Here is a 27,023-nt window from a genome sequence, read left to right on the forward strand (position 1 = left end):
GGCCACAATCACCAGAGCTGTGTCGATCCAAAGCCAGAAGCCAGGTACTTCTTCTGGGTCTTCCACGTGGGTGCAGGGTCTCAAGGTTTTAGGCAATCCCTGTGGGAGATCACCCCTGTATCTCTGCCTGCCTAGCCCATATGGGAAGCCAGAGGCACATAGCATACTGTGTCCTTGGCTAACTGAGGCTCCAACATGGCCTGTTCACTGGGCATGAAACCAAAAAGTGATGGGTTGCACTCTGGTCTCTCCTCTGTGCTCCTTTAACTAGCTTTGTAAACAAAGCTAGCTTTGTAAACAAAGGAAGCTAGGACTTCCTTTGTAAACAACTCTAGAAAGTCAAATGTTACATTCATCCTGCTTTTCAGCAAGTAACAATTTGCCCTAGACACAGGTTCCTGTGCTTCCTGACCTTTAACTTCATTGGAGGGTCCAGAAAGATAGACGTAGCTGTTAGCCAGTCACAATGTTGTTGAGTTGAAGTACTGCTGGGACCACCTTCTGCCTGCCCTTTTCTATATAAACGTGTGACTTCTCTCAAATAAACGAACATCCTCTACCCTCAGTTTGTCCCCGGTGTTACTGCTGCAGAACACTGTGGTCTAATCCCTTGGTAGTTTCAGGCCTTGCTCGACAGAAGACCCCCAAGACTCCCCGACTGCTTTCCCAGGCCACAAGCAGGGAGCCGGATGGTAAGTGGAGCCACCAGGATAAGGACCAACACCCATATGGGATCCCGGCGCATGCAAGATGAGGACTTTAGCCACTAGGCTACCGTGCTAGCCCGAAAATATCTTTTTAAAGATTTATTTATTGAAAGTCAGTTACATACAGAGAGAAGGAGAAACAGATCCTTCCACCCTCTAGTTCACACCCCAGATGTCCACCAGGTTTGGAGCTGGACGGATCCAAATTTGGGAGCCAGGAGCTTCTTACCAGGGCCCCCTCAACACAGGTGCAAGGTCCCAAGGCTTTGAGTCATCTTCTGCCACAGCCAATAGCAGGGAACCGGATTGGAAGTGGAACAGCCAGGACACAAACCAGCACCCACATAGTTGACAGCAGGCCCATTGAGGATGCCATTGCAGAATTAAACTGCTTAACCACCACATCAGGCTGGAAGTGTCTTTTTCTATCCTAATGAGGTGATCGATGACCAGTGGCCCTAGTAAGTTAGCTTCAAGATGACAGCTGGTCACTGAAAATACTGAGGCAGGATTAGAGGGTGGACTTTTACCCCTACCCCAACCTCCAAGCATGAGGTAAAACAAATTAATGACCAATGGTCAAGAGTTTAATTAGTCATTAAATGTCATGTAATGTGGCCTTCATAAAAGCCCAACAGCCAAGTGTTTTCCCCAAGTGCATCAGCTCAGAGGAGCAGGACTCTAACTGGCACTGTGACTGGGATACTAGCGGCAAGCAGTGGACAGCAGCACAATCACCATTCCAAGAGCTGTGGGGAGCCTTCCAAGAGAATAAGAACACAGAAACAACTCCAGGCCCACAAGGACAAAAGAAGCTCGCTCGCCTGGACCCTTCAGACAACACCCTGTGGATCTCATCAGTCTGTTGGCTTCTTATCAAGCTATCCTTCAGTCAACTGTAAAGTCATGTTTCCTTTGTCCTATGAACCACTCGGGCAAATTCAACACACTTCATGACATGGTTATGGGAACCCAAGGCTGTAGCTCATCAGATACCACAGAAAACAAACTGGGCCTTGCACCTGCTCCAGAAGTGGGCATGGAGGGGAGGGAAGCAATCTCAGGGAATGAGCCCTAAGTCTGTAGGATTTGATGTTAGCTAAAAGGAAGTTCCAGGATGGAACTGACCTGAAAGACAAGTACATGGTGTCTCCTTCATGCAGAGAAGCGCCCAAACTGTTAGCAGCAGTCTTCTCTGTTGAGTGTCACAGTTGGAGAGCAAAAGAAAGCATTTTTTCTAACACATTTTTCAAAGAAAACACTTTCACAGGATTTACCCTGAGACAGCATAGACTTAGAAGAGAACTAATCAGTAGCCCACACTTGAATCTCTAAGTCTCAGAACATATCAAATCTTTCACATTTCCCAACATGCTCAATTAACCATCTGACTATATGAGTAACACCAATGAAGCAAACACACTTCTAGCAACCTTCCTGTCATTCTGACTGGGATGCTCACTGTAGGGGTTGAGCGTTATCTTGATGATATTGAACCATTTAACTGTGAAGTTCAAATCTGATTAGTATGTTCCTTAGTAGCTACAAGTCCATAAAAGTACATTATGTCCAAGGGCATAAATGACAATTCTTCACTGTCTCTATTTTCAAATACAAGAAATTCCTAAATTTCATTTAAAAAAAAAAAAAAAACGTATCTTAGGCCCAGCGTGGTAGTCTAGCAGCTAAAGTTCTTGCCTCGCATACACGCACTGGGATCCCATATGGGTGCTGGTTCTAATCCCAGCAGCCATACTTCCCATCCAGCTCCCTGCTTGTGGCTTGGCAAGGCAGCAGAGGATGACCCAAAGCCTTGGGATCCTGCGCCTGCGTGGGAAACCTGGAAGAGGTTCCTGGTTCCTGGCTTCGGATCAGCACAACTCTAGGCAATGTGGGGACTTGGGGAGTGAATCATCGGATGGAAGATCTTCCTCTCTGTCTCCTCCCCTCTGTATATATGACTTCCCAATAAAAATAAAACTTTTAAAAAAGGTTTATTTTGAAAATAAATAATTTTTAATATATTTACTTTGATGTATAAAATTTTCAAAACCCACCTATGGCTTTTCTTAGTATACATTCTCCATCAAATTCATGAAATATTCTCACATATGGCAACAATCTTTTCTGAAACATTCCTGTTACCTGCACCTCTAAGTAAATATAATATTTATCATCTACCTTAATGATTGTGGTTTTGTTTTCAGTATTATAAATCTTTTGCCACTCCTCCATGAAGAGGCTGAATCTAGCTGCTCTCTCCTTGATTACTGGCTAGCCTGTGACTTGCTCCTCAAAAACAGGAAGCAGAAGTAGTGCTGCATGGCTTCAAGGGCCAGGTCACAAGGCAGCACTCCTGCTAGGTGCCCCTTCCCAGGGCCAGAGAGAAGTGGAGCTTCCCGGAAGCCTTCCTACCTTAAAGGCACAGAGGTGGCTATGCCAGGGAATTTCAGCTTTCCAGCCAGATTCCAGCCACGTGCTCAGTGCAGACGCCTTCTGGATGATCCCAGCTATCACCAATTTCAAATACAGAAGATCCACTGAGCCTGGGCCAGTGCTGGAGCTCCACAGGCTAATCCACCCCACAGCAGGCACCAGGATCCCATACGGGTGTCGGTTCCTGTCCTGCTCTACTTCCCATCCCTGCTTACGGCCTGGGAAAGCAGCAAAGGGTGGCCCAAGTCCTTAAGACCCTGCATCTGGTTGGGAGACCTGAAGAGGCTCCAACTCCTGGCTTCAGATCATCTCCAGCCTACTGCAGCCATCTGGTGAGTGAACCAGCAGGTGGAAATTTTCTGTCTCTCCTCACTGTGAGCCTTTCCAATAAAATAATACATTAATAACAAAAAAGAAAAAAAAAACTGAGCTGAACCCAGAACTGTAAGATAATAATCATCATGACTTGATCCCTTAAGCTCAGAATGGCTCACCGCCTAACAATAAAAAAAAAAGATTTCAGGATGATTATCAAAGAAAACCTCCACACTTTCTTTGGCCCTGGATCTCTAGATTACAAAATCACTGATGTATTTGATATGTTAATAAGACTTCATTAATGAGTCATCTTTAATATATCCTTTAGTAGTGCTACATTTAAAAAACAGCTTTATCTTAATCTTCATCTGTGAACTTCCTGAAACATCAATTATGGATACCTTGTTTGTGAAACTATTTAACCAGATTCATCTGAATAGTAAACCTTTGCTCAAAATAAGCCAATCCTTGGGAATCCCAACAAAAAACTACACTTCACGTACCCTAGTGAATACAGCCCTGACAAGCCCACTCTCGGCAGTCACACCCAGCAACGTACACTGTGTCTCATTCCTCATCACTCAAAGCCAAGAGACTGCTAAGGGAAACAAAAGCTGACAAGGCTAAGCCCTTCACCAACCGCTCATCTCAGAAAAATGCTCTGCAAGCATCCCTCCCTGCAAGCTTAACAAGTACAAAACCTGGCCGACTGGCCAATGACTTCCACGTCCTCTACAGTTAAGCTAATGGTGATGGAGCTGACAACACAATTGCAAGGTGACACTGCAAACCTCACAAAAGCTGCAGATTTCATTGCGTCTAGTGAGCAACATCTTGAAACCTCTCAAAACACACATACACACCTCTGACAAGTGAAAATACTATACCTAGAGCAATTAAAATTAGTGAAAACTAAAAACAGTTTTGCTTAGCCAGAGAAAGATTTGATGTGTGGCCCTTGAAAGGTGAAAAAATTTACTTACTGGAAAAGCAGAGTGATAAAGCAAAAGTGAAACAGAGAATGAGCCCTTTTCTATCCACTGATTCACTCCCCAAACGTCCCCAAGGAGTTTGGTTTCGGCCAAGCCAAAGCCAGGAGCCTGAACTCCATCCAGGTCTCCCAAGTGGTGGTAGGAGCCCAAGCACCTGGGTCATCTTCCGCTGCTTTCCAAGTCACATTAGCAGGGAGCTGAATCAGAAGCAGAGCTGCTGGGACCTGAACAAGTGTTCCAATATGGGATACTGACATCATCACCTTAACCACTATCTCATAAGATGGCCCTACAGATATTTTTAAAAATGATAATAAAACCATGATCAAACCAACTAAAGACTTCAACTCTAGCTTTTAGTCACATATTTTGAGAACAGGTAGAGAAAAATGACTGTTAGATATCAGGAAATTTCTGGTTTTTTTCCTATGAAACCCCACAGGAGATATGAACACATGTATTTAAAGATGAAATATTAAGATATCTGCAATTTTCAGTTATTTATATTCACACAAATATTATTCAAATGACAAAATGCTAATTATTAAATCTAAACAACACTGAGGCAAATCACTGTTCATTTTTAAATTTTTCTGCACGTTTCCAAAAATGTTTATAACAAAATGTGGGGAAAAAAGTCAACCTCACCAAAAACATTCACACACAAGCACACAGAACCAAGGATCACTATTTCTGGAAGATCTGATACATAAAATACAAGTGTGCAACAGAAAAGTGACATTACAAGGGTGTGGGGTTCTGGCTTCGGCATGGACCCAGTCCCAGTTAAAGTGGTCACCTGGGACTTAAACCAACAGGTAAAATTCATTTATGCTTTCTCACTCTCTCACAAATAAAGCTGAGAGAGGGAAGTGCCAGTATACTGGTATGGCAAGTTAAGCTACCACCTTGATGCCAACATTTCATGAGCTGCTCCATTTCTGATCCAACTTTCTGGCAATGCACCCAAGAAAGCAAGAAGAGGCCCAAGTACCTTGGCCTTGACACCCACATGGGAGACACGGATGGAGCCCACCCAGCTGTTCTGGACATCTAGGGAATGAAATCTGTCCTTCTGCTCTGTAACTGCCTTCCAAACAAATAAATAAACAAACCCTTTAAAAATGTAATGCTCACTACTTTTCTAAGGTTCTAGGGATGCAAAGACAACAACGCTGAGCTTGTGCTTCCCAGCTCTCCCCAGTAGCAATCACAACCTCATACGTGAAAGGCCAAGTTTAAAGGGTAGTCCTGAAATAGAAACAATAATAAAATAACTACTTTGTGATATTACAAACAGTTCAGTGGGCTTTCCCATTCGTGTGTAATTCATTCACTGTAACTTTTTTCTGATTCTGCAGTTTTAAGAAGATGAAATTCCCAGGTAGTTCACCACGTTAGTCGGAACCAACCCAAGAAGCATGTCAGCAGATGTGAGCTCTACAGGCAGGGAGGTCGGTGGCCTCTTTTCCGCTTCCATGTAAGTTCATCTAAACTGTCCCCTCTGGAAAACTCTTACAGGAAATACATTTTTTTAAAAGTCTGGTGGATTCCATTTGAAATCCATGAATTTAGCCCAATTAAAATCTTTTTAAATTACATTTTCCCATAAAATCTTTAGTGCAGGAACATTTTATGTGGCACAAGCTCCTTTCAAATAGTGTGTCACAATGAAAAGCACTTTTGACAGTGCAAATGCTTGTTACCTTCTAGGGTTCACAGGGTTGATTTTGGGTGGGTTGAAGCTATGCCTCTGCTCTCTGGGAAGCTGTTTAGGAGGTCCTAAAATTGGCAAGTGATGAGTGAGAAAACACTGTTTTCCAGGATATCTGTTATCCTTGTGGCCATTTTGCTGTTGTGATTTTGTGTGCCTGGACATTTTGAGTAGAAAGTCGCTTGAGTTAATCTTCAAAACACGAAGGATGATCTTAGTATTTTTGAGCTGTGGAAATATTTTTTTAAAATGACTTATTTGGAAAGCATACAGATAGAGCACTCCCATCCAGCTCCCTGCTTATGGTCTGGGAAAGAGTGGAGGATGGCCCACTGCCTTGACTGGCACGGAAGAATGCAAAGAAGCTCCTTGCTCTTGGCTTCGGATCAGCTCAGCTCCAGCTCTTGCAGCTATTGGAGGGAATTGAAGCAGCGAATGGAAGATCTTTCTATCTCTCCTTAGTTTTGTAAACCTAATAATCTGCCCTTCTAAATAAGAGTAAATAAATCTATGCCCAGCGCAGTAGCCCAGCGGCTGAAGTCCTCGCCTTACACTCACCGGGATCCCATGTGGGTGCCAGTTCTAATCCCAGCAGCTCCACTTCCCATCCAGTTCCCTGCTTCTGGCCTGGGAAAGCAGTTGAGAACAGCCCAAGGCCTTGGGACCCTGCACCCATGTGGCAGACCCAAAAGAGGCTCCTGGCTTCTGCCTTCAGATTGGCTCAGCTCCAGCTGTTGCAGCCACTTGGGGAGTGAATCATCGGATGTAAGATCTTCCTCTCTGCTTCTCTTCCTCTCTGTATATGACTTTACAATAAAAATAAAATATTTTTTTAAATGATGGGAAAAGGTTAGAACTGTTTTCTCTGTCCACTACTCCTAAATACCTACTAGGGGTACAAAGAAGGGCAAAAGAGCAGGTGTGAAGCAGGAAACAAGAACCAAACATTAAAATGACAGAGCTAACTAATTACCATGTATCAAATACAACTCATAAAAGAGCATCCCATAGCCACACAGACTCAAAAGCTGAAATGTACTTCCGGACATCAAACACATCTCCTCGTCTTATAAATGAGTCAAGTAAGACTCACCGCAGAAAAATGACTTGCTCAACATTACACAACTGTACAGAACAACCAGACTGCTCAGGTTCAACTCGACTCTTCAGCTCTCAGAGTTATACCCTATGATGCATGGAATCACCCCGTATCCCTATAAGAATTGTAGTTAAGTGGCAACAAGTATTTTCAAGTACCACAGTAACATCATACTTGATATTCACTCATTACAACAAATGTGACAAAACAAACCTTCCAAAGATATTTATTGTAAAACATGAAAGAATTAAACAGGGACATCTTAACTTAGAAATGTATTTTTTACTATTTCTTATCACTTTAGGGACTTAAAGTATGATACAAAATGCTATATCTACTAATAGTTTATATCACATGTATATACATATCGCATGATTAGATGTGGATACATATCTCCATATATAACCTTGAAATATTTACTGACAATACACCATATGAACTCTTGTGCTTTAACCAATGAGTCAAATAATACTTGGTCTCTGTGTAAACATCTCCTTGCTGCATCACCTTGGAGGCATATAAGGAAGCCAAAGGCTTAACCTTGACCTTGACCTGCGGATAGAGTAAAGGCTGACTCTCTGAGGTTACTCTTCAAAGCATCCCCTTCCCTCTTGCCAAATTTCTTCCACCATTAAATCAAAACACAGGGGTAAGGCAACCTGTTTTCACAGATGGATAAACCTTAGCTTTTCTTTTTATCCTTGGACAGTATCTTTTACAAATAAATAGCAAATTTAAAAAGAGAAAGAGCAGGCTATCATGAACTGTCCTTAATCAAAGCAAGAGAGTCAAACTACTTTAAAACTTTATTAACAGTGGTAGCCAGCATTGTGGCACAGTAAGCTAAGCTGCTGCCTACAACACATATGGGTGCCAGTTCATGTCCCTGGTGCTCCACTTCTGATTCAGCTTCCTGCTCAAGGTCTGGCAAAAGTAGTGGAAAATGGCCCAAGTACTTGGAAGCCCAGAGGAAGTTCCTGACTTCAACATGGCTCAGTTCTGGCTGCTGCTGCTACCTGGGGAGTGAATCTGCAGATGAAAGCTCTCCCTCTGTTTCTCCCTGTAACTCGTTCAAATAAGTAAGTAAACAAATCTTCAAAAAAGCAAACCTTATCAACATCAAATACAAGCACCTATGATGAAGCCCTGGTTGCTAGAAGCATCTTCAATGCTTATAAACTAAAATTTATTAGCATCAAAAGAATTCAAGTCAAAGGATGACCCAGACCCCACCCCAGCACCCTTGCCTCCAAAGCCCTTCCCAAGGATACCCAGATTCAGTCATTAGGTCCTCCTTCCTTGGTCCCCGGTCCCTAGTATTATCAGCACTTCATTCCTCCTTCCCTCCACCCCCCAGTAAACTGCAGTTCAATGAAGTTCAGTCAGCTTGATATCTCAATGCTGAATTGAGTTAGATTCCTTTTCTCATTTCCTTTGTTCACTTTATTCCATTTATTAGCAAAATCAGGTGAAAGAAATTAAGATTAATCACACACAGTTCTCTCTCTCTGAACCAATTAGAGACACAAAAACCCTTTTCCCTACCACAATCCCAAAGGCACCAAAACAGAGAGGACAAATCTAAGCTCTCTAATCCAACGCTCATTTTACAAATGCTTTCTATCCTTTATTCAAGGTCACACAGTCAGTGTCAGAACAAATCTCAGATTCTTAGTCCCAATGTACATTCTTCTCACCACGATATCATGGCTCACAGAGACAGAACTGACAAAAAGTCAATCATTGCAGTGTAAACCTCAACAATGTAAAATTACCATTTAGGAGTACACATGCTCATCCTGGGAGGCCTAGGAGGAACGCCATCACATGCGACATCACTTCCTGCCAGTGCAGCCCTGGCGGCAGTAGGGGACAGTGTCCCTTCCTGTGGGAAGTCTTGCATTGTTCCTGTCTCTGAGGATGGCTATTTGCAGAGTGATCCAGCAAACGGTAGCTCTTATTCTTTCCCTTGTCTCTTTCTGCTTCTCAAATTATCTTTTTAGTTATCATCTGAAAATACCAAATTTTCTCTAAATATGTGTCTTCTGTGGTAAGAGAAATATAAACAACTTCCAAAAACACACATGGGGGCCCAGCGCTATACACTATAGGCTAAATCCTCACCTAGCATCCACCAGGATCCCATACCAGTGCCGGTTCATATCCCAGCTGCTGAACTTCCCTTCCAGCTAGCTCCCTGCTTGTGGCCTGGGAAAGCAGCAAAGGACAGCCCAAAGCCTTGGGCTCCTGTACCCATGTGAGAGATCTGGAAGAAGCTCCTGGCTGCTAGCTTTGGATTGTTTCAGCTCTGGCCATGGAAGCCACTCAGGGAGTGAACCAGCAGATGAAAGATGTTCCTCTCTCCTCTGTATACCTGCCTTTCCAATAAAAAAATAAATAAATCTGAAAAATAAACAATAAAAACACACATGGAGGGCCCGGCGGTGTGGCCTAGTGGCTAAAGTCCTCGCCTTGAACACGCCAGGATCCCATATGGGTGCCGGTTCTAATCCCAGCAGCTCCACTTCCCATCCAGCTCCCTGCTTCTGGCCTGGGAAAGCAGTGGAACACAGCCCAAAGCCCTGGGACCCTGCACCCATGTGGGATACCCGGAGGAAGTTCCTGGATTCTGGCTTCAGATCGCCATAGCATCAGCCGGTGCGCTCACTTGGGGAGTGAATCATCGGACGGAAGATCTTCCTCTCTGTCTCTCCTCTTCTCTGTATATCTGACTTTCCAAAAAATAAATAAATCTTAAAAAAAAAAAAACCACACACACACACACGGAAAAAATGTTCCTTTTCTATCTCTACTACTTTGTCAAAGTTGTCAAAGCTATCTGGTGTACCACTGGGGGAAACTGGGCACCAGGTACACAAGATCTCTCTAATGCTCAGCCCAAGAATGTACTTCCACTTCTCTAAACTTCCCCCATCAGTTAAAAAAAAAATCCAGTTTTTAACTCAAAAACCCAAGAAACAATGCTGTAGCAAGTGAAACATACCAACCACCCCTAGCTTAGCACAAAATTTGCATATGAGCGGCCCCTGTGGATGTGCTGAACCAGCAAGCTACTCTAACAGCTTCCATGCTCTGGGCAGGCAGTGGCAAGGCACGCATGCACACAGGCCAAACTAGCCTACATCTGGAGCACAATCTCAGTTTGCTCCAGCTCTTTGAATCAACACTCACAGCTGCATCAAAAGTTGTCCTTTCAATATTAAAGTTCTGAGGAGGTGGTACCATTTACTTAACAAATGTAATTTTTCAAAATTTCATGGTAAAACAAAAATACTCCATCCTTTCTTAAGGGGTAAATGAAAGATTTCCTTGCGTTTCAGCTTTGCCTAACACATGAGTGTGTGTGTATGTGCACTCACATACACAAACATGAGGAAATCAGCCTATTCTGAAACAGGGAGCTATACACCTGAACCTGTACTCCAAAGAGGAAAGAAGGCACATTTGCTCTTATCCAGTAAACTTCAAACAAAGCAGAGTAGGTTAAGAGCCTTTTACACAAAAGCTCTCAAGTTTTGGTGCTCATGAAGATACAGGTCCACACAAGACACTATGAGTAGTGCTAATTTAAATCAAATCCTCTATGACCTGGGAAAAGCCACCACAATAAATGATTTTACTATTTGGCTAGGTTTCATTACTTGCAAAAGTACAATTTTGCTGCTGAAAAATTTTTTCACTAAAAAAAAACTGGTTAGAATTATCATGCCAGGCCTGGTGTAATGGCTCAATGGCTAAATCCTCCACCTTATGAGCGCTGGGGCCCTATATGGGTGCCAGTTCATGTCCCGGCTGCTCCACTTCCCATCCAGTTCCTGAATATGACCTAGGAAAGCAGTGGAGAATGGCCCAAAGCCTGGGGACCCTGAACCCATGTGGGAGTCCCAGAAGAAGCTCCTGGCTCCTGGAAACAGCAGATGGAAGATCTTTCTGTCTCTCCTCTCTGTAAATCTGATCTGCTTCCAATAAAAATAAATAAATCTTATAAAAAGTTATCATGCCACCCACAAAATTATTATCAGTTCTAGAATGTCCCAGGATTTTCCAAAGACTGAATCTTCTTATCAGATTGCTTATTTTTTAACTTACTTATATGAAAACCTGGGCGAGCAAAGCAGTTCCTGTCCTCCACAAGACCGACCAGAAGCAAAAAAGGGAACACTGTCCACAGCACACGGCCCTCTCCTCTCCAGAGACCAGGCAAGCCCTTTAAGCAGCAGAATGCAAGTCCCTCAAAAACAAAAGCCTGGCAAGAGAAGTTAAATTAGACCTACCCATACTTCAACCAAAACTGCTTGATGACTGTGCTTACTTGAAAGCTCTGAAGAAGGTTTCTGGATGCATCACAGCATTAGCTGGACAAGTTCAAATCACTTTTGGATAAACCAACCATTATCAGTTAAGAACAGATAAGGTGAGTCCATCCACAGGGCTTTGATGGACAGACATTTCAGCAGTGTGGAGGATGCTAAGGGTATCTGAGCCAAGTCAGGATCAATGCTTCTGGCCCTAGCCCCAGCCACTGATGCCACGCACAAGGCAAATTCAGGGCTTGTGGGTGACCACAGCACCAACCAGCGCCTGGCTTCACCCGATGGCCACCTGGAAGCAAGCTCTTGGCTCTTGAGGCAGTGGAATTACTGTCTAGGGACATCCATGGATAAGGCCACTGTACGTTTATGTCAGGAATGAATCCTGAGGGACTCCCAACGACACTGTACTTGCAGGTAAGTAGGGAATAAGACCTGGTGGTTTGCAGGGGAGACCAAAAGATCTGAATGGGTCAGACTCATGCACTAGCACACATGGGAATCCAGAGTATGAGTATGACTTATTAGCAATGGAACATTGCTGGCTACCACACGCCAGTCCACACAAAAACTAGGGCTGGGGGCCTGTCTAGGACTAGATCCCAGTACCTGACTGAATGTTGGAACACTGGACATGTCACATCAGGGTCATTACACTAACCAGCACACGAGAAAACCAGGCCCAGGGCAGATTCTGTGGGGGATATGTGAGCCAAACCCTGTGGAAATACAAGTGCTGCTGGTTAGCTCCAGAGCTGGGGTGATGATGGGCTGAACTAGGTGTAACCATGGAACCTGACACACTCACAGGCAAAGATCCAGGCTGCAGGAGAAACATGTGCATCCTAAAACAGGGTGTGGGGCATGATGGTCAGCAATATTTACCAGCTCACACAAGGACCAAGATGGAGGGGCAGGTTAAGCTGGACAAGGGCCTAAAACCCACTGGAATTCTTGAGATCTGGGTGTGGGAGTGGGCCTAACAGGGGAACTTGGGAAACTCCCCTAGTGGGTCATAGCTCTCACTGGTGATCAGATGGTCCAAATCTAGGGGTTGGGGAAGCTGGGCAAAGTAGTTCCAACTGATGGCAAATGCGTGATTTGGTTTTGGACAGGGGTGAACTGGGCAGGGCCGACCAAACTTTACCTCCCTGGCAGAAACCAGGTTGGAGCACCAGTCATGCCAGGCTAGGCTCTTATATCTACTGATGTGCATGAGCCAGGATGGGAGAATGAGCAGGGCCAGGTTGCAGCACCCACCAGCGAGAATTGGGACTGGGGCACTCCAGGTCAGGCCAAGTTACAGCATCCAAAGGCAAAGGCCAAAACAGGTGAGGGGCTATGCTAAGCTGTGTCAGACGCTGTGTGCCACTGGCAGGCACACGATCTATGGCTAGGAACAAACCTGGCTGTGGAACAAAGGGGACACCCTGGCTGGGCTGTGGTTCCCACTAGTGAGTGAGAAGGCCAGAGTGGGGCCTGCTGCGTAGTCTGGACATGGCTGCAGTATCCATTGGCACAAGGTGTGGATCTGGGGTACGCCACACTTGAGAACCAGAGTAGGTATAGGATGGGCTAGGCTGGGTCTCTGCCCCTGATGAGCCATGTGTGAGCTGTGTCTATGTATGGATAAGGCTTGGCTGGGCTGTTAACAACCAACATTAAAAAAAGGATAGGTGAGGGCCAGTCATGAAAGGCCACTGTTCCTGAAAAGACGGGAGGTGGACTAAGCAGGGTTGGGTCATGGACCCATCGATGGACATGAGACCTGACATTGCGAGAAATCCTGAGTATGAGCTTGGGGAACTCCTCTATCAGGACACAGTCCCTCTAAGTGAGCTCAAAAACTATAGGGAGCAGCCCAGACCAGGCCAGGAAATGGTGCCCACAGGCATACATTTGGCACAGGCCAGGGGTGAACTAGGCTGGACCAGGTCATATCACCCACTGGTGAATCTGAGTGTCAGAATGGAATGTGGATCAGGCTAGGTTGGGTCACAACACAAGCCAGTTCACACAAGGGCCAGGACTGGGGGCTGGATGGGCTGGGCTAGCCTACAGGCCCCACCAACGTGAGCTGGAATTGGGGATAGGCCAGGCTTGGCTAAGCTACAGCACCCACTGGCAAAAGCAAAGGTGAGGCGGGCCATGCCAAACTGCACCACAGCACCCACTCAGCACACGTAATACCGAGAGGGGCGGAGGCAAAGTTGGTAGAGAGGCTGCGAGGGGCTCCCCTGCTAGACCACCACTCCCACTGGAGAGCATGAGTTGGAACTGGGGCAAACCAGGCCAGGACGGACTATAACACTTGTTAGCCTCACGAGACCTGGATCAGGAAAATGCCAGGCTTGGTTGACTGTTTTTTCTACTGCACACATAAGCCAGAGTAGGCATGGGTGAGTTGGGCTTTGCTGCAGCATCAGCTGGCAGATGCTGGCAGAGGGGGCAAAATCTGTCAAGTTAAGCTGCATTACCAACTGCAGAATGCAAGATCTGGGAGTGGGGGGCCTGGCGCGGTGGCCTAGCAGCTAAGTCCTCGTCTTAAATACGCACCGGGATCCCATACGGGTGCCGGTTCTGATTCCAGCAGCTCCACTTCCCATCCAGCTCCCTGCTTGTGAGCTGGGATGGCAGCAGAGGATGGCCCAAAGCCTTGAGCTCCCTGCTTGTGAGCTGGGACGGCAGCAGAGGATGGCCCAAAGCTTGGGACCTGGCACCTGCATGGCAGACCTGGAAGAGGTTCCTGGCTCCTGGCTTCAGATCAGCGCAGCACTGGCTGGTGCACTCACTTGGGGAGTGAACCATCAGACACAAGATCTTCCTTTCTGTCTCTCCTTCTCTCTGTATATCTGACTTTGTAATGAAAATAAAATAAATCTTAAAAAAAAAAAAAAAGATCTGGGAGTAGGAATGGATCTAGTAGGGAAGCAGTAGGCACCACCCTCTTGGGTAGTCACTCCCGACTGGTGAGCATGAGGACCAGGACTGGGGCAGGCATGACTAGACAGAGCAACACACACCAGCACATGTGTGGGCTAGATAGAGGGGTTAGTTGGACTGAACTATGCTACAACACCCATTGACGTGCATGAGAGTTGAATGGGATGTGGAACAGACTGGACCAATCCGCTATACATACTGGCAAAAACAGGAACCAAGGCAAGGGGCGGGCCTTGTGGTGGTTATTGTGGGTCACTCCAACTAGGCTGCAGCTCTTACTAATGCACATGAAGGCCCGAGTATGTGGTGACCAGGACCAGGCTGAGCTGTAACACCCATTGGTTTGTTTAAAAGACAGAGCTGGGCCCAGCGGCGTGGCCTAGCAGCTAAAGTCCTGGCCTTGAACATGCCAGGATTCCATATGGGCGCCAGTTCTAATCCCGGCAGCTCCATTTCCCATCCACCTCCCTGCTTGTGGCCTGGGAAAGTAGTCGAACACAGCCCAATGCCTTGGGACCCTGCACCCGTGTGGGATACCCTGAGCAAAGTTCCTGGATCCTGGCTTCGGATCGGCATAGCATCGGCCAGTGCGCTCACTTGGGGAGTGAATCATTGGATAGAAGATCTTCCTCTCTGTCTCTCTTCCTCTGTGTATATCTGACTTTCCAAAAAATAAATAAATCTTTAAAAAAAAAAAGACAGGGCTAAAGACAGAACTGATCCAGCAATTCCAACCACCAGCATGTGCATAAGCTGACTGGGGTGATGGACTGTGCAGGATCCTATACTGACAAGCACACATAAGAGTCAGGTCTGGGATCACCTCAGATGAAGTTTGTATGGGAATCCCCACAACTGAATTGCTGGACTCAGAACCCCAACCATGGAGAGAATCGTAGGTTCCCTGGTCTGACCCTGGAGTGCATGTGTCAGAGCTGGGTCTCCTCAGTGGCTTAGACAGAGAAGTGGACATCATATCCAGGTGCATGTGGAAGACATGGCAGTACACTGGAATCTGCAGAGAACACCTGGTACCATTACAGAACATACTGATCAACTACCCCAGCCAAGTGTTGGCAATGAATAACTGGGAAGAGAATCTAAGGTGGACTACGTCAACCAGTACAGGTGCAAGCATTTGGTCTGGCAGTTAGGACATCACCTGGGATGCTGGTGCCCTGTATTTGAATGCCTGGTTTTGACTCCCTGCTCTGCTTTTGAGTCCAGCTTCCTAATAAAGACAGGTACACAAAATTTTCACCCAGGCCTGGCACAGGAGCCGAGTGACTAAATCCTCGCCTTCCAAGCACCAGGAACCCATATGGGCAGGGGCTCATGTCCCACCTACTGTACTTCCCATCTAGCTCTCTGCTTGTGATCTGGGAAAGCAATCAAACACTTGGCACCCTGCACCCGCATGGGAGACCAGAAGAGGCTCCAGGCTCCTGACTCCTGGCTTTGGATCAACTCAGCTCCAGCCGCTGCAATCAGCTGGGAAGTGAACAAGTGGATGGAAGATCTTTCTGCATCTCTTCTTTCTGTAAATCTGATGTTCCAATAAAAATAGATAAATCTATTGCATATAAAAGTTTAAAAAAAAAACCTTTTACCCATAATCATCACAACTATATAAAACAAATAAAAAATATCCCTGAACACAAAACCACAAGAAATGGAGTTGGTATGGTAATGTAGTGAGTAATGCTAGCTGTAATGCCAGCATCCTATAGAGGCATTAGTATCTAATCTTCTGGCTATGATGTCAGTATCCAATCTGGATGCAGAAGTGAGTCACAGATGTTGCACTTCTGATCCAGCTCTCTGCTAAAGTGCCTAACAGAGCAGAAGAGCAAAGATGGCCTTAGTGCTTGGGGCCCTATGCCCACACGGAAGATCCAGCTGAAGCTAGCTCGGGCCTGCTGTCTGAGCCATTACGGCCATTTGGACAGTACATGGAACCAGTTCAGGAAAGGTCTCTCTCTCCTTTTTCCTCTCTAACTCTGCCTTTCAAATAAGTAAAAAGTAAAATCTTTTTAAAAAGAAAAGTAGGGCCCGGTGCAGTGGCGCAGGTGGTTAAGGTCCTTGCCTTGCACGCCCGGGATCCCATATGGGCGCCGGTTCTAATCCCGGCAGCCCCGCTTCCCTTCCAGCTCCCTGCCTGTGGCCCGGGAAAGCAGTCGAGGACGGCCCAAAGCTTTGGGACCCTGCACCCGCGTGGGAGACCTGGAAGAGGCTCCTGGCTTCAGATCGGCATAGTATTGGCCTGTTGCGCTCACTTGGGGAGTGAATCATCGGACGGAAGATCTTCCTCTCTGTCTCTCCTCTCTGTATATCCGCCTTTCCAATGAAAAAAATAATAAAAATAAATCTTTAAAAAAAAAAAAAAAAAGAAAAGTATATTAAAGTCAACAAAATCTTATTGGTGATGGTATAGAACATTTTAAATAGTTTATTTTCCATTTTCCTATAGAATTTTTTTTTACAAACAGGGAACTATGAAAGAGGAGGAATAAAGGCAGAAACAAAAAGCAACCTAATTTACATCAACTAGAGAAAAGGAGGTAGCAATTTTTTAAATTATCATTTTTTAAAGATTTTTTTTTTTATTAGATAATCAGAGAGGAGGAGAGAGAGAGAGAGAGGAAGATCCACCATCCGATGATTTGCTCCCCAAGTAGCTGCAATGGCTGGAGTTGAGCTGATCAAAAGCCAGGAGCCAGGAACTTCTTCCAGGTCTGCCACGTGGGTGCAGAATCCCAAGGCTTTGGGGCCATCCTCGACTGCTTTCCCAGGCCACAAGCAAGTAGCTGGATAGGAAGCGGGGCTGCCGTGATTAGAATCAGCGCCCATATGGGATTCTGGTGCATGCAAGGTGAGAACTTTAGCCACAAGGCCACTGTGCTAGGCCAAGAGGTAGCAATTTTGTAAAAGACGTATGTCCCATCCTCCACTGCTTCCCCAGGTGCATTAGCAGGAAGTAGATCAGAAGTGGAGCAGAAACGATGCAAATCGGCAGCCATACGGGATAGAGAGATCATAGCCAGAATATCAGCAAACTACACCACAGTGCAAGATTGAACAATTTGCTAGGGGTGAGCATGGTGACACAGCAAGTTAAGCCACTGCTTGAACGTATCCTATCTGTATTTCTGACCCAACTTCCTGCTAATGCAGGAGTTAAGGCTCCTGTCACCCACGAGGGTTCCTGGCTTCACACTAGCTCTGTCTATCTATTGCACTACTCAGGTACAGCTCTCAGAGATGTCGGCTCTCTTGTATACACACTCTGTCCACTCTGCAGCAAGTAGCCACATATGGTTAGAGCACCTAAAATTTAACTAGCTATCAAGGAACTGATATAAATTCCTATTCAATTTTCATTAACTTAAACAGTCCTGTGCTGAGACTAAGTTAATTGCTTAAGTTGAGGCCAGTATTGTGCAGTGCGTTAAGCTACCATCTGTGACGAACAACATCCTCCGAGTTCTAGCTAATGCTCCACTTCCAATCCAGCTCCCTGCTGATGCGCCTGGGAAAACAGTGGAAGACAGCCAAAGTTTATGGACCCCTGCCTCGCACATGGGAGACCAAGATGCAGATCTTGCCTCCCAGTTTTCAGCATGATCCAGCCACTGCACAATCCACTTGAAAGTGAATCAGTAAATGGAAACTCCTGGTCTTTGTCTCTCTCTGCAACTGTCTGTTATTCAAATTTGCTTGAACTGCTCTTCAGTAAGAGTCACTTTCATTTTTCCCATCAATGTGTGCTGCAGATAATCTAACACAAGGCTTCTCAACCTCAACACAACTGACACTGTGGGCTAACTGGATAACTGCTGCGAGCTTGAATGCACTATAAGACATTAAGTGGCATCTCTGGTCTCCTCAAAGTCAATTTCAATGCCACATATGTGACAACAGAAAAAAAAAAATGACCCAGGGAGTAGCTGTTTAGCTCTTTATTGGAACTGGAATGCAAGCACCCCATAACGGAGTGACTAGGTTCAAGCTCAGGCTCCAGTCCCCATTGCAGCTCCTGCTATTGTATCTGCGGGGAGACAGAAGGTGACAGAGCAAGTACTTGGGTCCCCGAAATGCTCCTTCTTCCAGCCTGGCCTAGCCCCAGCACCTGGGGACATCTGGAGAATGAACTGGAAGACAGGAACTCTGTCAACCCTTCAAGTGAAGTAGGTGACATTTTAAAAAAACAGGAACTTCAAACTCCTGAACAAACTGTCTTACCTGCAGAAATACTGCTTTGATATAAACACCCAATCAAGGTTTTCATGAATGCACACAAAACGCCAAAAGGCAAAAAGCTCACAGGACAACTCCTCATCCACAAGAAGGCAGGAGGACAGGCCCACAGTACGTCTCCCCCACATCACCTTAAACAACCTCTCCCTGGGCCCAGTGTGCTGGCACGGCAAGGTAAGCCTCTGCTTGGAACACTAGTATGTCATATGGACACAGGTTCCAGTTCCAGCTGCTTCACTTGTGGTCGAACTCCCTTCTAATGCTCCTGTGAAAGCAGCAGAGCATGGCCCAAGTATTTACACCCATGAACCCACGTAGGAGACTCACTGGAGGCACCCAGCTTCAGCCTGCCCAAATCTAGGCACTGCAGGTTTTTGGAGGGCAAACCAGTAGATATTAGGTTTTTTTTTTTTAACATTTTATCATTATTATTATTATTATCATTTTATGATATAGTTCCATAGGCTCCTGGCATTTCCCTTATCCCCTGCCCCAATTCCCTCCCCACCACATAGTTACTCTATATCATTACTAAAATATAGTTCTTCATACTCGGTCATATGTCCATCATTGCGGCCATGGACAATGGCAGAGAGTCCAGAATCCTATTGTCAAGATATAGCACACAGTTTCATAGCAAGTCCATCTTTGTCTGGAAGTAGAAATGCATACTATATTGCATCCTCACATCTGGATGTTAGTGTCCATTTTACAGCTACTGCGCATCCCCTTAAATGAAAACTCATAATACAAAATCAACAATAAAAAGAAAAACAGAAATTTACAATGCCATGAAGTTAAATGACATGTTACTAGATATGAGTCTCCATTACACAGCTACTATATATCCCCTTAAATGAAAAGCCACAAAACAAAATCAACATCAGGGAGAAAAAAGAAATTAACAACACCATGAAGTTAAATAACATGCTACAAATTGCCTAACGTGCAGCTGAAGAGATGAAAATCAAGAACCTTCTTGAAGAAAATGATGCTACTGTATGATCTACGAGTCAATGAATGATTTAATCAGAAGAAAGTGTTTGGAAGAGATGAAACTAACAACAAAATCCATGCAATATAGTTTCTACTGATTTTTGTTGGTGAAGTGTGTCTCTTCTAGACAATTTAATCCAGGCTACTAATCTATGATGCAAATCAGTAGATATTAGATCTGTTTCTCCAACTCCTTCTGTAACTCTGCCTTTCAATAAATGGAAAAAAAAAAAATATATATATATATACATATGTATTAGAAAAGCCAAGAGAGCGAACAGACGAGCAAGAGAAAAGACAGGCCTATCATCTAGCCTGGGACATGGCTAGGGCTGACCAATCCTTTTTTTTTTCATGCAGGGCATTTCTTTATTGTATACTTTCTTTTTTTTTTTAAGTTTTATTTATTTATTTATTTTTAATTGTTATTAACATTGTATTATGTGATACAGCTTTATAGGCACTGAGATTCCTCCTACCCCTCCCACAACCCTCCCCCCATAGTGGATTCCTCCACCTTGCTGCATAACCACCGTTCAAGTTCAGTTGAGATTCCTTCATTGCAAGCATATACCTAGCATAAAGTCCAGCATCTTATTGTCCAGATAAGTTCAGTGGCTTCTTGGGGAGACCTTCTCTGGTCTGAAGGTAGAGCTAACAGAGTACAGTTCCGGTCAGTTAAAAGCCCCAACAAAACATTAGCATCAATATACAATGTTATGGAATTAATTGACATAGTATTGAGTAAACAATATGTTAAAAATAAAGCAAGTTCAATTCTTCAAAACACCTGGGTTGAGACAGTATCAATGACAGGTTCAAAAAGTAACAAACAACCAAACAAAAATTACAGGTTAAATCAAGGCAAACATGTGGTATCTAACCTGACCAATCCTTAACAAAAGGCAGAAGGCAGTCCCTGAGTCCTAGAGCTAGGAACCAAGAGGAGGAAATCAAAACTCTCAGGATGGGTGACTGCTCTAAGGCTGGGGTGTCTCAGACAGCACATCTGGTCTAGAACACTATTCCACGTGAAATAATGCAAAGATCACTGAACTCTTAAAAAAAAAAAATCAAGACTGTCATGTGGCCCTCAGCTGCTGTGGTAGCTTCCAATGTCCTCTGGGATGCACTCCAGGAATCTCAGGCCAGTGTCTGCCTCAGCACAAAGCCCGCTGGGCAGAACTTCCCCGGCCCTTCCAGGGTTTCCTGAGCTGGCACTTCCCCTCTCTCCCAACCCTCATCCCACGAGCAGAACCCCTGCTGTCCTGCTGTACCCTTGACATGACACAGTACTAACTTAAGAATTCATGGCAAAGAAATCCAAATGTCAGCAAAGGATCACAGGGCTGAATGAGTTGAATTCAATTTGGTAAATTATGGGGACCAAGAACCCTGCCAGGAACCTAGCAATCACTCTGGGAAGCCACAGCAAACACCCAAAGCTCTGCCCTTCCCTTCCTGCTACCTGAGCAATCCCCAAATTCATCAACTTCATCCTAACATCATTAGTATTAACAAGTTAGAAAATACAATTCTTTTTAAAAAAAATCAGATAAGCTTTTTTCTTTACTTTTTACATATTTCAAATGTTTGAAGGCCCAGTACATCAGCCTAGTAGCTGAAGTGCATACCTTGCATCCACTTGGATCCCACACAGGCAACCATTTGTATCCTAGCTGCTCCACTTCCCATCCAGCTCCCTGTTTGTGTCCTGGGAAAACATTGGAGGATGGCCCAAAGTTGGGACCCTGCATTCATGTGGAAAACCTAGAAGCCCCTGGCTTCTGCCTTTAGATCGGCTCAACACCAGCCACTGCGGCCACTTGGGGAGTGAATTAGCAGATGGAAGATGTTCCTCTCTGCATATCATCTTCTCTGTAAATCTGTCTTTCCAACAAAAATTAATAAATCTTAAAAAAAACAACACCACACAGGATGTTTAAGGGGATGGCCCTGTGTTACAAGGGTTAAGCCATTACCTGCAACATTAGCATACCATATGATGCCAGCTCAGGTCTCTGCTCCACTTCATGTCTAGCTTCCACCCAGTGTGCCTTGGAAAGCAGTAGGTGATGACCCAAGCACCTGCGCCCTGTCACCCACTTGGGAGACCCTGATAGAGCTTCTCATTAAGCCATTTGGAAAATAAACCAGGATATGAAGATCAATCTTTCCATCCAATCTTTCCATCCCTTCATTTCTGTAACTCTGTTTCAAATAAGTATTTCCTAAAAATAAATAAAGTTTGACCCTATGCGAGATAGCCTAAAGGCTAAATCCTCATCTGTCCTGGTTGCTCTACTTCCCATGCAGCTCCCTGCTTGTGCCCTGGGAAAGTAGTTGAGGACGGCCCAAGTTTTTGGGACCTGCACCCGCGCAAGGGATGCGGAGCAGGCTTCTGGCTCCTGGTCAGCTCAGCTCCGGCCACCACAACTATTAGTGGAGTAAACCAGCAGATGGAAGATTTTTCTGTCTCTCCTCTCTGTGTATCTGCCTTTCCAAAAAAAAAAAAAAAAACAAATCTTTTAAAAATACATAAAATTAAAAAGTTTGTGTCAGAAGCATTGTGGCACAGCCAACTTCAGTCACTGTCCACAGTGCCAGCAACCTATACCGGTGCTGGTTCAAGTCCTGGCTACTCCACATCCTATCCCGCTTCCTTCTAACAGCCTATGACAGCAGGGCAAAACAGTCCAAGTGCTTGGGGCCCAACCCCATGCTGGAATAAGTCCCTGGCTCCTTTCAGCCTGGTCAAGAGCCCACCACACAGCCATCGAAGGAGTGAACTAGTGGATAAAAATCTGTCTAGCCTTGCCTTTCAAAAAAATTTTTAAGATTTATTTATTTTTATTACAAAGTGAGATATCCAGAGAGGAAGAGAGACAGAGAGAAATATCTTCCATTCGATGATTCACCTCCCAAGTGACCGCAACAGCTGATCCGAAGCCAGGAGTCAGGAGCTCTTCAGAGTCTCCCATCCGGGTGCGGGGTGCCAAGGTTTTGGGGCCATCCTCGACTGCTTTCCCAGGCCACAAGCAGGGAGCTGGATGGGAACTAGGGCTGCTGGAATTAGAACCAGTGCCCACATGGGATCCCAGAGCATTCGAGGCGAGGACTTTAGCAGGTAGGCCACCATACCAGGCACTCTAATGTGTTTTTTAAAAATTATCTGAGGACCCGGTGCGGTGGCCTAGCGGCTAAAGTCCCTGCTCTGAATGTGCCAGAATCCCATGTGGGCACCAGTTTTAATCCAGGCAGCCCCACTTCCCATGCAGCTCCCCGACTGTGGTCTGGGAAAACTGTCAAGGATGGCTCCAAAGCCTTGGCACCCTGCACCCGGATGGGAGACCCATATAAAGCTCCGGGCTCCTGGCTTCATTTCAGCACAGCTCCAGCAATTGTGTCAGTTGGGCAGTGAATCAACCGATGGAATATCCTTCTCTCTGTCTCTCCTCCTCTCTGCATATCTGACTTTCCAATAAAAATATATATGTATATATTAAACAAAAAAAGCCATTTAAGACACAGAACTATTATTATTCAACTGAAGAAAATATCTGACTTTTAATTTACCTGAGTGTTCAAATGAAGCTTACTTAGGAAAAAAATATTGATGATTTAAGGTCCCAAAATCTTACTTACAGTATCTTACTGCCTACTTTTACTTCCTTTAAAGAATTAATTCTTTGTATACTTCTTTTCTGTCAGAACTATCATGTACCATTTTCTCCAATTCTCACAGACACGTTAAAATGAAAGCACGGGGGTTGATGTGGCACAGCAAGTTTTGAAGCCAGCATCCCATGAGCCCAGCTGCTCCACTTTCGATCCAGCTCCCTCCTTACGCTCCTGGAAAAGCAGCAGAAGACAGTCAAGTGCTCGGGTCCCTCCCCCTGTGAGAGACCTAGAAGGAATCCTAGGATCCAGGCTTCAGCCTGGCCTGACCCAGCCCTAGCTACTGGGGTCCTGTGGGGAAGGAACCAGCACAGTCTGTCTCACCTCCCTCCAACTAGGCTTTTCAAATAAATAAATAAATCGTTTAAAAAATTAAAATTGGGTCCAGCATTGTAGCCCAGCGGCTAAAGTCCTTCCCTTGCATGAGCCGGAATCCCACGTGGGCGCCAGTTCTAATCCCAGCAGTCCCACTTCCCATCCAGCTCCCTACTTGTGGCCTGGGAAAGCAGTAGAGGACGGCCCAAAGCCTTGCGACCCTGCACCCGCGTGGCAGACCCGGAAGAGGCTCTAGGCTTCAGGTCGGCTCAGCTTTGACTGTTGCAGCCACTTGGGGAGTGAATCAACCGATGGAAGATCTTCCTCTCTGTCTCTCCTCCTCTCTACATATCTGACTGCAATAAAAATAAAATAATTCTTTAAAAAATTTAAAGTAGCACACTGTATTTTTTTTTTACTATCATACCTCAGTAAAATATGCTAAGAAAAAAAAAAGTCTGATGAAAATATTCTGGACTACTGCTTCCAGCTACTTAAAAGTTTCAAAAAAATGGATCTCTTTTGGAAATTTTTCCCTCAAGCACTCCACCTGTCTTATTACTTTAAACCTGAAATGCTAAAAGGATCTTTGTTTTCAAAGGAGAGGCACCAAACAGCTCTGACAGTCTGCTCCCTCCCCCTGCAGGACTGCCAGGCTGCAGGACTGTCCCAACCATCTACAGCCACATCCACCCACACAGCCCAAAGCCTACTGGCCTGTGGTGCGCGTTACAGCTCAACTCAAAGCCACTTTGCTTTTCCTCTATTTCATCAAAAAGAACTCATATAATGTTCTATTCTTAATACTTCATACCACCCCTGTGGGAATGAAAAGCAAAGCTAATTATTTCCCTGTACTACCAAAAAAAAAAAAGTTACATAGCTTAAAAAGGCTATAGTACTTGTAAATTCTCAAATACATAAAGCAAAAGAAATGTGTAAAAACCAATCATAGCACCAACACAGCTATGGTTGCTTTAATAAGCTTTAATACACGGTCCATTAGATCAACCTTGGTAAACACAGCTAAGACTAACACACCCGGCGAGCCCTACTTCTCCTCTGTACAATTTTCTAAGCTGAAAGGCATGTTACACAGCAAGCCTTAACAACCGAGTCTGTGAATGAAGACAGAGCTATCCCCACCACTAGCCTGGTCCTGAAATACACAAAATGTCCTTAAAACGATCTGAATAGCGTAAGAAAGACAACAACACATTAAACAACTCAGAAATAGTGAAAACTCCCGAGTATTTTTCAAAACTTATTTCAAGTTTCACCAACATATTAAATACAATATGGCTCCGGCAGCGACTGGACAAATTCCAGGCCAGGACAAGAAGCGCTGTGAGCAGCAGCAGCTTGGGATCAGAGGCTGCGGCCCTCCCACCCCCAGGTGACCAGGTGCATGGAGGTCCAGGCCAATCTCTCCGAAAGTGCACCACAAGCCCGGCGTTGGGCAACTTCAGCCAGCAGGCCACTGAGCGAAAGCTGTACCCAACTGCTGAACGCGGCCCGGGCAGTGCACCCGGGAAGCCGGAGGTGTCAAGCAACACCCCAACCCCCACTTCTGGTCCCCGTTCACATGTGGCCCCCATCACTAGATCTCAGCCCGGATTCCGAGCCACGCTGCCACGGAGCCTCCTAGGAGCCTGTTTCGCCAAGGAACTTTTTCCTGCTCCGTCTCAGCTCCCCCCACCCAGAGCATGTGGTCCGGCTATCCAATATCCTAAACTGGCACCGGCGCGGCGGAGGACGGAAGGAGAGGAATCTAAACCAAAACAGCCTCTTGATCAAAGACCAAAAAAATAATAATTCCTCCTCCGCCTGAGCAAACCCAAACCAGAAATTCACAGCGCGTTCACAGAAAGCAGCATGGCGAACTGCAAACCTCAAGAGTTTGCCTTTGACACGCTACGCACGGTTTTCAGCTGTCAAATTACAACTCAGGAAAACACTATCATTAGAATAAAAAAAAATAAAATAATAAAAAAAAACAGCTCGCACCCCTGGGGCCTTGGAGCTGAAAGGGCCTGCAGAGGCGAAGGCAACCCCAACTGCTTCCCCACCCCCGCCAGGGCGGGCGGACCTCACTGCAGGGGCTCAAATTTAATAATAATAACAATAATCATGGCGCTTCCTCCCTCCTCCTCCTCTCCTCCCCCCCCCCAGCCCCACGGCCGCTTCCCCACCCGCGATCTGCCGGGAACTGCCGGGAACGGCTCCCCCGGGGTCCTGGGGCCAGGCGGGACCAGCTCCAGCTCCAGCTCCCGCTCCCAAGGGCCGGGGGTCCAGGCCAAGCCTACTCTGGGGATCCCCTCCTCCCCCGACCCCCGCCGTCTCCTCATCCCTCTTTTTTTTTGTTTGTTTTTTGTGGGTTTTTTTTTTTTAACCTCCACCATATCCCATCCGCATTGTCTGTCTCAATTCAACTTTGACTAATATGGATTCCTCCAGCCTGGGCCGAGGCGGTCATTACAGTCCGCCACCCGCCCCCAACCCCAGCCAGGAAAACCGGCGCCCCCCAGCCCAGCCCAGCCCAGCCCAGCCCCGCCGAGTTCCACGCGCTCCTCGCGGGCGGGCATGAGGGGTTTGCAGCGCGCTCCGCCGGTCGTTCCGCGGGCCTCGCGGCCAGCGCGCGGCCCCCCAACACCACCCTCCCTGGGGTCGCCAAGTTTCCCGCGGGAAGGGGTCCTGGCCGGGCGGAAGGGTGGGGGAGGGGGGCAGCGATGACCCCACCCCACCCACCCAGGCGGCCGGCGCGTCAACACTGGGGTGGGGGACCCGCCGTCCCGGCCCGTGGGGGGGAGGGGCGCGGAAGGCGGCGCCCCTCCCCCGCCCGGGGCCCGCCGTCCCTATTACCTGTCATTGAGCTGGTCCTCGGTGCCCGGCAGCGGGTGAACCACGAAATGGATGGACGTCATGGTGCTTCCTTCTCGCCCTCCTTCCGAGGACGGCCCCCTCTCCTGCTCTCGCCCGCCCCCACCCCGGACCCCCTTCCCCTCCCCAAAACCCACAGCCGTCGTCGCCGCCGCCGCCGCCTCCCAGTCCCCAAATGGAGGGAAGCAAATGTGCAGGGGCCCCCGCCGCCTTCTCCGTGCCGGCCGTGTGTCCGCGGCCCGGCAAGCCCGGCGGGGCGCACCGAGGCGCCACCCGCTCCCCCCGGCGACAGCGCCAGGGAGTGCGAGGCCGCCGGCCGGGACCCGAGGCAGCCGGGTGTCGGGGAGAAGGGGGCGA

The 27,023-nt window shown here is 46.4% G+C and overlaps 1 protein-coding gene across 2 annotated transcripts in view; it reads right to left on the reverse strand.

Moving 5' to 3' along the window:
* UBR5 (ubiquitin protein ligase E3 component n-recognin 5) overlaps nt 1–26,757 on the reverse strand; it is a 144,065-nt gene extending 117,308 nt beyond the window's left edge. For both annotated transcript variants that reach the window (XM_040972668.1, XM_040972667.1), the window contains exon 1: nt 26,649–26,757. In XM_040972668.1, the coding sequence (XP_040828602.1) occupies nt 26,649–26,710 (62 nt within the window). In that variant the 5' untranslated portion in view covers nt 26,711–26,757. The remainder of the gene's footprint in view (nt 1–26,648) is intronic.
* Nucleotides 26,758–27,023: the final 266 nt, after the last annotated feature.

Source organism: Ochotona curzoniae, unplaced genomic scaffold (genome assembly GCF_017591425.1).
Source record: "Ochotona curzoniae isolate NIBS_2020 unplaced genomic scaffold, NIBS_Ocur_1.0 contig_2318, whole genome shotgun sequence".
In the NCBI taxonomy this organism is placed as follows: Eukaryota; Metazoa; Chordata; class Mammalia; order Lagomorpha; family Ochotonidae; genus Ochotona; species Ochotona curzoniae.